The 16,039-nt window shown below is 37.6% G+C and overlaps 2 protein-coding genes across 2 annotated transcripts in view; one reads left to right on the top strand and one right to left on the bottom strand.

Annotated features, from left to right (window-relative positions):
- The window catches only part of LOC124619357 (protein SYS1 homolog), a 49,669-nt gene extending 38,127 nt beyond the window's left edge, over window positions 1-11,542 (top strand). Inside the window, exon 3 of the mRNA XM_047145677.1 lies at window positions 11,193-11,542. Coding sequence (XP_047001633.1) covers window positions 11,193-11,433 — 241 coding nt within the window. The 3' untranslated portion in view covers window positions 11,434-11,542. The remainder of the gene's footprint in view (window positions 1-11,192) is intronic.
- Window positions 11,543-13,900: 2,358 nt separating this feature from the next.
- LOC124620097 lies at window positions 13,901-14,722 on the bottom strand. The gene has a single exon (XM_047146766.1). It carries the CDS (start codon window positions 14,720-14,722, stop codon window positions 13,901-13,903), a length of 822 nt encoding a protein of 273 aa, XP_047002722.1.
- Window positions 14,723-16,039: the final 1,317 nt, after the last annotated feature.

The raw sequence follows: 16,039 nt of genomic DNA, 5'->3' as shown, positions 1-16,039 counted from the left end.
TGCTAAACCATCATCCTTCTCTTGAGCTTACTGTCTCTAGCAATTAAACCATCTGCAAAACCAAGCAGTACATTCATACACTGACTTAAGGCACCTATATGTTTCAGCCTAGAATCAGAGTGGTATTCAATAGTGTAGGAATGCTCTTCCAAGGCTAAAGCCCATCTTGCTATTGTTGGTGACAAACCCTATGTACCCATAATCTTTTTGATTGCAATGCAATCCATTAAAATTTTAAAATGTATTCCTCACAAAGACACACTGAATTTCCTTAAGGCATTAACAATAGTTAAAACTTCAAGCTCATATCTATTGCATTTTTCCTCTTGAGGTGTTTTTACTCATATATGAGACTGGATGGAACTTGTCATTGTCTGTAGATTTTTGCAAAATACTTCTCCAAAACATTCTTAGCTTGTGTCCCTGTGTAACTCAGGTTTGCATGTTAGGCTGTAGCTTTTTTAAACTGGGCCCAATGAAAGAATATCTTTGAGCTTGAATACTTGCCTCTGCTACTCTTCAATCCTGTGTTCTCGATTATTCCTCAATAAATCACTCAGGGGTTTGGCAGTTGCAGGCTAAGTTGAGCAAAACTTCCTAAAGGATCCTATCAGACATAGGAAGTTTTGTATTGCTGCAATAGATTTTGGTTCTGGAAAATTTTGAACAGCTATTGTCTTCTCAGGCGGAGGTCAGATATGTCTAAACTGTATAACACACCCAAGAAATTCAACATTCCTCTTCAAGAATAGGCATTTTACAAAATTAATTTCCAAGCTGTATTCTTCTGCAGTTTCTAACACTAAATTAAGCCACTGAAGTGCCTCATGATCACTCTTTGTTGATATTATAGTATCGTCCATGTAAATAAATATTATGTTCTCTTGAGTCAATCCCAAAAAAATCGTAAAATGCTGGAACACTACAGGTGAATTTGATAAGCAAGGTGGAACTTTTCTAAACTGAAACTACACTGAGTGTGTCACAAACGAGGTATATTTTCAGCTTTCTTCTTCAACATCAATGTGGAAAAAAACATTCTGGAGGTCAGCATGGAAAACACCCAGGTATCTTGTAGTTTATCTAAAAGATCTTGTATGAGGAGCAATGGATAATGATCTTTCACTGCGATCGTGTTTGATTTGTGATAATCTCCATTTTTCTTTTTTACAACTAACACCTGGCTAGCATATTCAGATAAACTTGGTTCTGTTATTCAATGATCATGCCACTTCTGGACATGGATGTTAACAATTTGTTTCTCTCCTGGTGACAATCTTATGGGTCTTCTACATACCGGTTGTTGTTCTCTCACAGTAATCTTCATTCTGACATCACTGGACTTTGTCTTCATTGGGGTGTAATTAGTCACTAAATCCTCAATGTCTTTCTTTGTTTCATCACTGACAGAGTTTTCAGTGTCTAATTCTAGTTTGTGTGTTACATGGATACATGGAAGATGAGCTTCCCCTTCAAGTTTTCTAATTGTAACTCCACCCTTGTTTATTAAAACTTCAATTTGATCTAGAAAATCAATTCCATCTACCATTTCTAAATTCATTGTGGCTCTGGAAACCACACAAATATGTTTCAATTTTCACACAATCAGTCTCGACAATGCCTGTAAAATATGCATGTGGAGAGATGAAGTTTTTTCCAGATCCTATCAAGACTCCATCTGTTTCTTGCAAAATTGGAGTATCCACAGACTAATGAACATCATGTCATAATAAATTAAATTGGTTGCCACAGCTAATTATTGCCTTCACTTCTCAGTTAGTTATTCGTACGTATTTAAATTTGCAGTCTTAACACTGTTTGCATTCATAATCGCCTTTTGATTATTCTTCTCGTCCCTTGTCGTTGTGGTTGCAGTCACTTGACTTGTGACTGCTTGCATCACAGTTGAAACACTTTTTGTTTGGATCCCAAGCTGTGCGTGTAGTATTTCTGTTACTTGAGTCTTTAGCCTCTTTCTTAACGGAGTTTAAATTTTCACTGCTGCAACTTTTTAAATTTCTTTTCAGCAACAATTTCACAGCTCTTTCATAATGCCTCATTTTTTCCTTAAACTTTCTCACACTTCCAGTGCCATAAAGTAGAAGTTTTATGCTGGAGTCAGCTTCTGTTCCATCAGTCACATACTGAAATAAGGAGTCAAGTATTATTGGCACGGCTGGCAATTTCCTTCATTACAGGAAAATATTCTTGAAGAGACTCTTCTTGTTTCTTATTTCATTGAGCCAGCAGTTGGTTAACCTCCACAGCTTTTGTTTTCATGCCAAACTCTTCCTGCAAAGCTTTCTTAAATGCAGCCCACAATGTAAGACCCTTCTCACCATGAATAGAAATCTTAGCCAAACCTTCAAGTGATTTTGCAAAAACAAGCATATGCAGTTCACTCCAATCCATTAAAAGTGCCATTTACTCAAAAGTACATGATCCACTTTTTAACTGGTCATCTTCCAGTGCCCTAAATGATTTAGTTGCACCCTCGACATCACTAAATGACAGAGTAAATTTACATTGATCTTGTGAATGCAGTGAGATTAGTGTTTTACTTTTATCTCTTGTTCCTAAATCAAAATCTTTTTCCATCTTCTTCTCAAGTAAACTTAATGTTTTATGACTACCCATTTGTATTTCATCCTCTTCTTCATCATCAGCATTGTCTCCATCCCCTTCACATTCTGTGTCGTCATTAATTTTCAAAGTAAGTTTGTCAGTTTTAGATAAATAATAACAAATCTCAGTAGTCATGTCATTTTTCTCTAATAGCATGGCTAAGCTGTGTGCCTGTGGTTAAAAAAAGTTGTCAGGATTATATCCTTTCCTCCATCTTGCAGATTTGAAGATAGGTTTCTGTTTAAAATTAAAAGAAGTTGTAGAGCTGGTGGTGTGAGTTAAAAATCTCCCTCTCTCCCTGTGTGTGTGTGTGTGTGTGTGTGTGTGTGTGTGTGTGTGTGTGTGTGTGAGAGAGAGAGAGAGAGAGAGAGAGAGAGAGAGAGAGAGAGAGAGAGGGAGAGATAATGCCAAATTTAAGTTTAAACAGTGGAAAGGACATGTTGGAATATCAACAGTTATGAAAGGATAGATTGCTATTCACCATAAAGATGGCATGTAACTGTTTGAGTTTGCCTGAAAGCTTGTAAAGCTATTCACTTTTGCTACAATTCATGCCTTGTACATTAATTTGGCATATTCTAATTTTGGAGGCAATTATCAAATGGTCCTTAGAGTTTTGTTTGCTTCTTTCTTGTCACAATGTGTTTGATAGGAGATCAAAAGACAGTTTGGCAGTATTAAATGATGGAGAGGGGAGCATGAGTACGTACTGTTACAGATGCAAGCAGCTTTACCACAGTCCCGCCCCCCAGTTTTAATATTAAGACCTAAAATCAATTTTGTGTGAAAAGTGTGAACCTTACAAAGCTTATCAATAAATGATAATGAAGTGGAAATGTTTGAAGCAGAAGGAAACCTACCTACCAGATGCCGAAACATAGAAAAATCCAGTAAGGGGGGGGGGGGGGGGATGTTGAGATGATGAGATCGAAGAAGTAATGTTGGACAACTGTTGGAACTTCATCAATTTTAACATAAAAGAGAAAACAAAATTTAATGGGGAGGAGTAAAAAAGAAATTTACATAGAGGGATTTATGGAGATGGAAAATAACCCTGAAATGTGGTTCACATGAGAAACAAGACATAGATAATGAGTTGGAAGTATAAAATGAGTTGGATGTATAACACACAAGATCAAGTCACATTTTAGAAGTGCCTGACAGATTGTAGTTTTGAGAGTTTTGTTTAAATTTTCCACAGTTTGTGTGCTGACACATTATAATGATCATGTTAAAGAGCAAGTTTTTGAGACTGAACTAAACTACTGCAAGGACAGTACTACTGATGCACACATGATTCAGAAAGTTTTATGAGAATTATTAATCTAAGATCTTGATCTAAAGACATTTTGAAATCATTCACTTTTGTAAACAGACAGTTGTTTTCTAGAAGACTGAGCTTGGTACAATACCCCCCACCCCCCACAGGGATCACAAATATTTTTGAGTATGTGATTGGCTACCATGGGGCCTACAACTTTGCGCCACAACTTCCCTTTCTGTGCTACAAGCTTATGTTTCCACTATCCCTTTCCCCCCTCTGTCTTTCTAACAGAAGGTCTTCCCTCTGTCTTTCTAATAGAATGTCTTTCTGGTGCAGTTCCTGCTTGGCCCTGGTACATGTTTTAGGACCTTAGTTTTCCATTTCAGTTCCGATACTGTCTACACTTTTCATTAATAAATACTTGGTCCCCATTGTTGGGTTTGACCTGCCACCACTTTTCCAAATTTTTCAGAAGTGCATATCATGCAGGTAAAGTCGCCCAGTGTGATATGTGTTCCACCTTCGTGCCTTTCCATCTTAGCACCTTTCCTTTTCAATGAGATAGTATGCTGAAACACAGCTTAGTGGCCATCCCATTGTGAGGGGGTCATCTAGTACTTGCATGCTGGTAGCCCCTGACCATGCAGGGACTGCAATATTGTGCCTGAGCTGAAACTTCCCCATGTATACCAAGGAGTATGTGCCCATGGTGCTGGGGCATGGGGACTCCAATCAACAGATTACTGACCAGGTAGCCATTGCTGAGGGTGGGTGGCTCCCACGGGGGAAGCACCTGTTCTGAGCTTGTGGCACTGTGGTGGATGACTTACATTTGAAACAGATGGAGTTTTCTCCCACTTGTGGTCATACGGCCCCATCAGCCTACTCAGAAGGAAAATAACTTATTCAGCGCAGAGAGATGGCCACAAAATGTTTTCTTGGCTTGCTACACCATGGGAGGAATGTAGGGCCAAACGACAAGTATAGAAATACTCCCTCCATAGAAATACTCCCTCCAATACTTGATTTATACAAGGACAGATGGCGATTCTTCTTTGATTAAAACAGCATCCCCTGCCCAGTTAAGGGTGTTGCTTGCCTGTGACTAGCTGGGTAACATTCAGGTGACTGTCACTCCCAGTAATAATCTTAACATGGTTCAAGTCATTATTTTCTATCATGACCTTCTCTTGAAGTCTGACAATGAGGCGGACCAACTTGGAGCAATGGGGTGTACACTTTGATAGAACAGCTTTGTGCAACAGTTATAGAAACTGTCATTTAGAAAGCACAATATTTTTTGAATGCTGAATTTATAATCCATGGGACAAATTATTGGTACTGACAGTTCAGGCAGGCAGACAGCAGTGTTGCTAGACATGGGTTATGCAACCCCACACCCAGTCACTACTAATCACATTCTCAAATGGCAAAAACAAAAGCCTCGACAACATGCAGTTAATGTATGAATTTATTTAGAGCTGCTGTTTGTAGTATATAAACTCCAAAACTTGAAAAGTGTTATTTAGTATCTAGTAAGGCAAAATATCATAAAGGTATTTGTTATACGTAACTGTAGAAATGAAAACTATTTTCACAATGTCAGCAAACATTCACAGTTTTTATTTTCATTGTTAAATAATTGCATTATGAACTAGTTCTGCATTGAGCAGCTGAATAATTTACTCAGTGGGATGACAGGATGCTGCCATGGTGCCTTTTTAAATTCTCAAGTGTGTTGCGGTTATGCTAATGGGAAAACACCACTCATATCACTGTCAGAATCTGATTTAGAATAGCTCTTTTCTCCTCTGCTTGAGCTATGACTGCTCTCTCACAGATGTATTATTAAATTTTCTGTGCATTTTTCCATGACATCTTTGTGGCTGCTTATCTAATGGCACATGCAGTTATGATCACAGTTTTTGTCCACATCTTACTTGTCACTGTTTACAGCTTTTACTGGAAGATTCTTAATTATAAAGATAAAATTTTTTGTAATTTCTTATTTGCACCCATACCCATTGAATTTCATTGAAATGACAGTGGCATGGAGGAAGCTGAATGATTTCATGCCCTTGCCTTTTATCGATCTCATCAGTTCTGTATGCTGGAAATTGTTCCTTTTGTGCTACAATTTTGAGCAGTTCAGCCATCTTTGAAAGTTGTCTGCCATCTCCATTTAGTCTTTTCATCCACTGAATGAGGTCACAGTGCCCCCCCCCCCCCCCCTCCCTCGAAGTTTATGTCTTAGATGTGAACAATAGAATGATGTGGGGCATTATCCATAATGAGCACTGATGGCCTTGTCAGATTTGTCATAAGCAGTGTCATGAACCACTTTGAGAAAACTGTGCTGTTCATCTTTTCATTGTAATCACCTGTCTGTGTTGAAAGAAACATTAACAGACAGCTTGGAACAAAATGCTCGATGTACCTGCGCATAAAACAATAATCCCCCCCCTTTACCAACAGGCACTGCCATTGCATCCTTGGACATTTCATTTTTCGAGCCGCTACTTGAAGAATGACTGGCATTACTCCAAGTTTCATCTCACCATGTCGCAGCCATGATTTTGCACAGAAGTCTGCAATGCCATGCAACAACACCAGTCCTATCCATTAATATATCACATCCATTAAACACTTAGAAGCTGAAGCCTATGTCTTTGTGCACTGTATGCAGTGAAAATTTACTGCCTTTAAAAAGATCATCTTTATGAAGGAGCAATGTAGTTAATTTGGGATTTTCCCTTTTGTTATAATAGCCTGATGACATATAGCATGTTTGTAGGAATCGGTCAAATCTCTTACTTTTTCCTTCGCTGCTTTTTTCCTGGTGTCTGCAGCCTTGATTTGCCATTCTCATCACAATCTATATTGTACTGTTCTTCCCATATCTTTACAACAGTGTTCACATACTTTCAAAGCTGTTCAGTTCCCTTAACAACCTGAGTGACAGGATAAAAGGGCTCACTTTTCTCCCTTTCTTTGTCTACATAGTCCTTCACTGAACATGCAGATTCACAAACCTGGCTGTGTAGCACGATTTTCTTCCCCAGTTTCACTTCACATCTTGGTCTTGCAAGTTATGCAAGCATAACTCATCACAGTGGACATAGTTTGAAATTAATTGAAGCAAATGAACTCATAAAAACAAAATAAACTATGAACTAGATTTCTAGTTACACAAACAATGAAACACATGCATGTCAATTTTACAACATGGCAATGTGGCTTGTGCTACCTGCTCGAGCCCAGTCCATTACTGGCTGGCGTGCAGTGGTCACCAGACAATACAGTAACAATACTGAGCTGTCAGTACCGAAGACACATCTTCCAGACTACATTGTTGAATATGATTTAATGTTTGAGTAGGTATTGTAACGAAAAATATTTTGATTCGTTGCCCATAAGAGAAAAAAATATACTGATTTATTTTAAGCCATTAAATGACCTGCATTGGCAGAAAGAATAATAATAATAATAATAATAATAATAATAATAATAATAATAATGTAAGCCATAAAACCAGTAAGATTATAGCCAAAAATTAAATTAAATTTCGTGTGGCACTGTTGGTCAGGGATATCCCAAGGTGTGGGTTCAGCTGCCCTGATGAAAAGGGTGTTTCTCCTCTACGCACATTGGCCCCTTTCTTACAGATAAGTGAGAGATGTGTCATATGTATTTGTGGAGTGTAGATGAGTGTAATGAATGTGTGTATAGTGTAGTGTCACATTTGTGTTGTGTGATTATAGTCAGAGGGAGAGGGTGATACCTGGTGCCGGCACATAGCTTACTCCCCTTTAATAGCACCAAGGGAGCAGCTCAGCTATATGTCCCAATTCTACAGATGAATTAACATCAATAGTGTCACATGCTCTCACTTCACGAGACAGTACTGCTACCGCCTCTTCTCCTCATGCCAGCAAAAAAAATTTCATGCACCACAAGGATTCAGACCAGCAGCCTATCTCAAGAAATGCACAGGCACGTGTTAGTGACCTCAACTTTGAACATGGATAATACAGCCAAGATATTACTTGTAGTACTTTTCTGTGTGTAACTATGCTTTCATTGTATAATATATTTTTGTAATACTAGAAATACCAGAATGAAATTTTTACTATTTGATAAAAGTTCAGGTTTGTGATAAAAACAGCTGTAACCAAAAACATCTTTGTCTTCTAACATTTGACAGCAACTTGGGCAGAATTGACACATTACTCTGGCATTTGATGTATCAGGTTGGTTTTGTTTTGATCTGTTTTGGGCAGTGACCAACATTCGTTTGACAGGAGATATAAGCTCAGATGAAAATCTATTAATGCAATCCTTAACATGCGATTAAATGCTTAAAACTGAAATCAACAACACACATGAAACATCGTGAGCTCTTTGACAGATGATCACATTTTTGTCCGTTACCCACATATGATTAGATTAGTGACGCTTGATATACCTGTCCTTCCAGCATGTATTGAAAGAAAATTGGTAACACTCTTTTATTTACCATTCTATGGGTAGTCAATTACAATGAATGTGAATTATTGTATAATCCAGCAGCTTATCTGCAAGATCCGAATCCAGACAAGGTTAAGACACTAGATTTGTGATTCTCAAGTTTTCTTGGTGCGAATGATTTTAATAATGTGATTTTGGTGTTCTGCCACGTTATTCTTTTCATTTTATGCACAATAGTATGACAATCAGCCCAGTCATCATCTTTTAGGTGCTGCAAGTTTTATTGGTATGTTTACTCGCTGCTTGGGCTCCAACCAGACTGTGAACTATTGTTGTCGCACCTCACAGTGTATAGTTTTATGTTTTTCAGACCTCGCACTGATGTTCTGTGAAACACATATTCTTTCAGCTTTTTCAAACTCTGGCGGATATGATGGCTGTTAAGATTTTAATAAACTGAGTGCTGGACCTCAAGCGTTATTTAACTTAACACTACCATCTCTGATTATTTGGTTTTCTGATATCTTTATTTCAACAGAATCCTTAATTATGCTGTCCCAGAGGCAGTACCTTGAATATAATCATGAAATTAAATACAATGAGGCCAGTATTGTGATGTAAATGCTAAGTTTGTGGCGCAGCATAGTTAGTGTCTGTCATGAACAAGGACAGTGGTTTCAATTTGAATAACGCTTGGGGTCAGGCACCCAATTTATTGCAATCTTGTTGGTCATCATATCCATCAAAGTTGGAAAATGCTGAGAAACTTTTGTGTTTCACAGAATACTAGAGCAAGGTCTAAGAAACAAACGTGTCAAACAGAGCAGTGGACATCGGGAATCGAACTCAACTATGAACAATAGTTTACAGTATGGTTGGAGTCTAGGCAGCAAGTACACGTAAAAACAAAACTCACAGCATGTGAAGAAGACAGTTGGATCACTTGTTGAAATATTGTGCATAAAATGGAAACAACAGCCCGATAGAACACCAGGAAGCACAGAGTTAATTACTAGATTTGTATTTGAGCAGCCATATTTGTAATTTCTATTTCCACGTATCAGTACAGGTGAATGTCGTTATAACCCCACCAGTAAAGACACAGCTATTTCCTTTCAATACTTTTGCTCCGATAGAGTTAGTGTGGAGTCTTTATAGATCTTTCTTTAATTGAGAGATGACTAAGATGTTCTTATTTGTGATATATATATATATCATTGTGTTTTGGGAACAACACAATGGTACTACTGTTCATCATGAAATGTAAAATTTGTAAAATTTGACTGTCATCTCTCTCTCTCTCTCTCTCTCTCTCTCTCCCTCTCTCTCTCCCTCCCCCCCCCCCCCCTCCCCCACCTCCTCTCCCTTTGTGAGACATATTTGTGTCTGCCAAAAATTCACAAACATGTTGCAACATCAGAATTGGGAAGCAGAGAAATAGGCAGGTCAGTTATCAGAAGAAAACCAAAAGACTTGAAAAAACATTGGAGGTACTTACTCATGTTAAAACACTTATTCATGTTAAAATTGAAGCCAAAGTTGCAGTACACAAAATGGAAACAGACATAAACAATTGGGTGTTTCAGTTGAAACCACGTCTAGTTTCTCTTCAAATATTACGTGGGCTTTTACTCTTAACATTAATTGGTCCATTTATCACCAGTTTTTTTCTTTCTTTTGTGATTGATGAAAATCTTTGTGATCTATTATTTTGCACAATGAATAATGGAGGCCACAAAGAAGATACAAATTCTACTATAATTATTTATTTGTCTTATGTTTGATGCTATATAATGCACATTTCCCTGCTACATTAAGACTGAAACTGAACTTTGTAAAGAGTATGATCTTGTTATATCTTTAGTTAACATATTGTAAGAATAATCATAATACTGATATACAATAAAAATGAAGTATGATAAATATAAGGGGCAATCAAAAAGTTTCGGTTTGAAGGCCACACAGACCAGAATCAGTATGCCAATTGGGCAATATTACCATGAACACTGACACACTCATCCCACCAATGCACCAGCTTGAAGATACCCATTTGGTAAAACACTGTCTTGCTGCGTTAATAAGTCTGTAACTGCGTGCTGCATATCCTCGTGAAAAGAATTGTCAAATCTTTTGGGGCATTTTTTTAAGGAACCAAAGTCAAGATAATCCCATCTGGGAAAGATCAGGACTGTAGGGCTGGTGCTAGTGTGTCTCCTATTTACATTGGTGCAACATCTGCATGCTTTGCAACATTTGCAATATGACATATGTTATCATGAAGCAGCAACAGCCCATTCATAGTTTTCTTGAACATTTCTCCTTAATTGCATGCTATAATTTCTCCAGCTTTGGTCAGTACCATTCCCCAGTGATGGAGACACCAGGTTCCTTGAATTGCTGTCTGTAATGGATGAAGCTAGCCTCCCAGATCAACCAGCATTTAGTGTTGAATCACGATCAGCACAGAACTTGGCACACCATTCCACAACTGTGGTTTTTGGCCGGCATGTTGCCCCATACACATTCTTCTTTCTCCAAAGGATGTGTACAGGTGTGTGTCCTTTGGCGGCCAAGTAAAGCACCAGTCCTTTTTGGGGTAATGCTTCCATAATTTGTTTTCTCATTTACCACATGCACATAAGAAAGACACAAATGCCACATTAATCCCTTGCCTACATGTTGGCACTTGTATACCCACATTAGTCGCGCTGCATTGCATATATGATGCAGCAATGCCCTCAGATGGAAACATTTTGATGGCCACTTACTTATTCTTGTCTTACATCAACAACCCCTTTTGGTATGATGATAAACCTTGATTTTAATTTCTTTTCAGTGCTCTAGGACTGTGGTTTATTGTGCAGCGTACAAAGCAGTGCTTGGATTTTTCTTGTACAGCTCACCTAATACACCTCATTATATGCTGGTACTACAACAGCCACTTCCCAAGTGCTTTCTCATGGTGGTTGTTGAATATAGTGTGCCTCACAATCATGTGTGTGTGTGGAGAATTTCTTTGCATGAGGACAGAACTACAAGCAATTCCTTTAAATATGGGACCTAAAGCAGACCTGTGATGATTAATGGTGCAACAGATGACTTTAAATTTCCATGTTTGTGCTCGTTTTACTAGGAGAAATGTAACATTTGTCTTAAAAATAAAAATGTTCTACAGCTGCAAATGCATTTCATGAAATTTGATATGGAAATATAACAGACTGTGATACCATGTGGAGAAGTCAACAATTGATCAGAAATACCAATGGATATAAAGATAGAAATATTTACATATGATCCATTTTTTTCATATAACTGCCCCTTTGCTGTGATTCTTACCCCTTTAAAGCTCAAAGTCTTTAGATTTTTGCTATAGATGTTATAGGATATCCTGTTCCATCATTGAAATATTAGCCTGCAAGACAAGATTTAATTAGCTACAGTTAATTTTCCAAACACTGAGAAGGCATTCGCTCCACAGATGTTTTTGAGAGTGCAGCTGCCAGGCAAGCATAACTAAAGCGATGCCTGTAAGCTTAGCAGCGTAAGTGTACAGCAAGAAGTACTCAGGTAGAATAGCGGTTATGCACACTTAAGAATTTGTACTATCAAATAAAGGAAAATCATGGATGGAATGTAACTATATTATTAAAGGGTAGTTGCTACTTACCATATAGTGGAGATGCTGAGTCGCTGATAGGTACAACAAAAAGATTGTCAGAGAGTGAGCTTTTGGCCAGCAATGCCTTTGTCAAAAATAGACAAAACAGACGCATATGCTCATGCTCTCTCTCATGCTCACGCATATCTCACACACATGATCACAGTCTCTGGCTGCTGAGACCAACCTCCGCATCCAGAGTGTGTTGTTGTGTGTGTGTGTGTGTGTGTGTGTGTGTGTGTGTGTGTTGTCTATTTTTACAAAGGCCTTGCTGATAGAAAGCTCACTCTCTGACAATCTTTTTGTTGTGCCTATCTCCGACTCAGCGTCTCTGCTGTATGGTGAGGAGCAGCTATCCTTGTCATAATATTGTAAGAATTTGTACTGTCAGGCCCCAAAGTGAAGTGATATGTTTGTGCAACACAGTAACTTACACTGTTTTGATAAGTCAGTTTTTAAAAAGGTTAGAAAAATTGTTAGGTCACTGAAAAGCAGTGATTCTTGTGATTACGATGCTGTTTCAACCCAAGTATTAACCCTTCATTACACTTTTTTTTTTTAGAAGTTAATTTTTTTTTTTTTTTTTTTTTTTTTTTTTTTTTTTTTTTTTTTTTTTTTTTTTTTTTTTTTTTTTAAATTTCAAATTGTTCAAAGATGTCAGGAAAAATGTTGAAAAAAATAAGATGTTTTTAATTCAGAAAAAAATTTATTTTTGTTCAGTTTGCATTTATGCAAAACTGTGGGAAACTTATCATATACACTCATAAGTGACACTTTGCACATATGCAAAACCATGCGAAGTTTTTCACACAAAAAGGTTATTAACTGTAAAAAATATTTTTTTTGTGTGTCAAATTAACAACAGATATGAAAGAATTAATGACATTCGAAAATTAATGAAAGACACGTCTTAAACGCTGTGGAATGCAAGAAAGCAGTTTTTGTCTTTATTTAAACATAAATTCGCTTTGCACTTTTCACACATGCAGTTAGGGCGTTTGCATGTTGTTCTCTTCTTATTCTGCACTGGCCAGTGATCATAAGGATCTAACCTTACTTCCTTTGGAGGTAATGATGATCCCTTATATCTCATCCTGTCTATCTCTATTGGATCTGTGCTAGCTGGTCCACCTCGTTTTTTTGCTCAAGGACCAATCTGCAAAGAGTTTGAGCCAACTTAGTTCTAAATTTCTTCTGATTCATTGGCATGTTTACTGTTGTTTTTTCATTAGTACCCTTCTGTACAGAATCCACGAATTTATTACAATTATATCAATCAGATGGAAAAACAAATGTAAATACCAGCATTTGGATCTAATCTTTATATGACATCTTCCAGTGTTGCTATCCAACAAATCTACATTTCCCATATGTGAGTTCTAAACAGAAACAACAACTGGACACTGCACCATTCTGTGCTCTCTCTTCTTTCTATCAAATCTTGTCACTTCAGATTTTGGCAGCTCACCAACAAATGTAGACAGGAAACAGACAATATTATTATCTTTATACAAAACAGAGGAAATGTCCACATTGTCAACAGTAGTGATGTATTCCTCAGAATAGCCACGTGCTTCTTTCTTCAGTTCCTTTTCACTTTGAAATTTGCAATTTGGTATCCTATTCCTTTGTACTGTTCTTACACTCCGGATCCCAAGTTTGAAAAGGTATACAACTAGATCCATAGACGTATAATATCTGTCAAAGTAGATCTTGTAATTCTGATACCTTGGAACTTCCCTTATGAGGCAAATCACCACATTTCCAGATGCTCCAATATCTGGTTCACTATCTAACCTGAATTTTGGATTCTTTTCTTGCCCACTGTAGATTACAATTTTGTGTGCAAACCCCATATCCCCACACAAAACAAATAGTTTATACCCCTATTTATGTGGTTTGTCTTTCATATAAACCTTCATGTGGTGCCTTGCTTTGGTTGCACAGATTTGTTCATCAACTGACAGACGCTCACTCATTGGAATCAAAAGACATTTTTTATTCACATGATCAATTATAGGCCTGATTTTGTGCAATTTGTCATGATCTTGACTCTCAGGGTCTGGCCGCTTTGTATTGTCATTGAAATGCAAAGTGGCCCTCAGACTCTCAAAGTATCTCTGAGACATTGTCTGTTTTACTACCTCAACACCAATAACATCATTCCAGAGATCAGGAACAGCAGTAGGTGGAGCCAAAGAACTAATAATACATATGCCTGTAAGTTCATGAATGTCATGAACATTGCGATTAAATGGTTTGTTTGGATTTTTTTTGTGTGCTGTAAAATTTAGTTTCATCAACAATTTTGTCATTAATTCATCATTAAAAAAATATTTTAAAAACTGATATGGCGTGGACAACTGTAGCGCTGACTGTGGCAGTGAGGACTTTCCTTTGAATATAAATTTATCATTTCCAAAGGAAGCACTTCGTTTTTTCCAGATGATTCGATTTATCTGAACCTTTTGGTGTTTTTCAGAAGCTTGTGGTACCTGTGCATCAGCAACAGCTTCATTCTCATCATCCTTCAAACAATAATTATTTGAATTATGTGTAGTAACTACAGTAGCCTCAGGCTCGCTATCACTATCTGCAGATTCCAGATCATTTACATTTATTGTCGGGTCTCCATCTGAATCGTCAAAATCTAACTCATCTTCACTGCCAGAAGGGCATTCCAGGGCCATGAATTCTTCATACGTCATCACTTTATGTCGTACATTGTCGAAATATGAGAATGACTCCATTACAGCACTCGAACTATCACGATAAACTAAGCAAAAGCAGAAAGAAGGAAACACTACTTCCTCATCCTTCGATTGTGGATAGAAGTATTATTATGCACTACTGCACATATGCAAACGAAATTGATTTGTATACTACTCATATATTTATTAGCAGAAATACAAGATGAACGGAGCAGAATACTCTCCAAAGGTTGTAGAAACACTACAATTTTTTTGCATTCACGTGTTCTTCCATTCAACTACTAACAATCACTGCCGAAAGAGAGCAATGTCAGCCTGACTTACAATGCTACTCACAGCAACACACATTGTCACGTCATACACTCAGTAGCGCATTCTAGTGGCAGAATCTTATCAATTACTGTCATAATACAACATAGCACATCAGCAAAGCAGTTTCAAGCATTAAACTTCAAGAACAACGGCGAAAAGAGAGTTGAAACTTTGCTTTGCACATCTGCAAAGCAACGCAGTGAAGGGTTAAAATCATTTGCTGGCTTGATACTGCCTTCCTTGAGTTACTTTTTTAATCCATCAATGAATCAATGTGTATTTCTTAAAAGACTGAAGTATGCAGTAGTAACACCCATTTTGTCTGAGAAGGTACCTTACAACAGGATATTGAACCATTTTTCTGAGAATAATCTTTTAACAGCAGCTCAGTTTGGCTTTCATAAAGGATTCTCTTCAGAGAGAGTCATAAATGATTTCACAAATTCAGTTGTGGTCGACCTTTACCTTTTCTATGTCCTGTCACAACCTTCCAGCAGTCCACTTGCAAGAACCTACACCAGTACTCTGCAAACCACCATAAAGTGCACAGCAGAGGGTACAGCCCATTGTACCGTTTATTAGTGTTTCATCCCTTTCTATTGACATATGGACTACAGGAAGAACGTCTCTGTGCGTGCTATAATTATTCTGATCTTATCCTCACAATCCCAATGTGAGCAATAGTATATTCCTAGAATCATAATTTAAAGTCTGTTCTTGAAACTTTGTTAGTAGACATTATTGGAATAGTTAACATCTATTTTAAAGAGTCAGCCACTTCATTTTCTTCAGTACCTCTGTGACACTCTCCCATGGATCAGACACATCTATGAACATTCGTGCTGCCTTTCTCTGTATACATTCAGTACCCCCGTTAGTCCTTCCCACGCACTTGAGCAATATTCTAGAACCAGTCACATGATTGATTTATGAACAAACTCCTTTGTAGACTAATTGCACTTCCCCAGTATTCTACCAATAAACCAAAGTCTACCACTTGCT

Source organism: Schistocerca americana, chromosome 6 (assembly GCF_021461395.2).
Source record: "Schistocerca americana isolate TAMUIC-IGC-003095 chromosome 6, iqSchAmer2.1, whole genome shotgun sequence".
NCBI lineage: Eukaryota > Metazoa > Arthropoda > Insecta > Orthoptera > Acrididae > Schistocerca > Schistocerca americana.
Note: the sequence above shows the minus strand (reverse complement) of the source record. Positions and strands in the feature narration are given on the sequence as shown.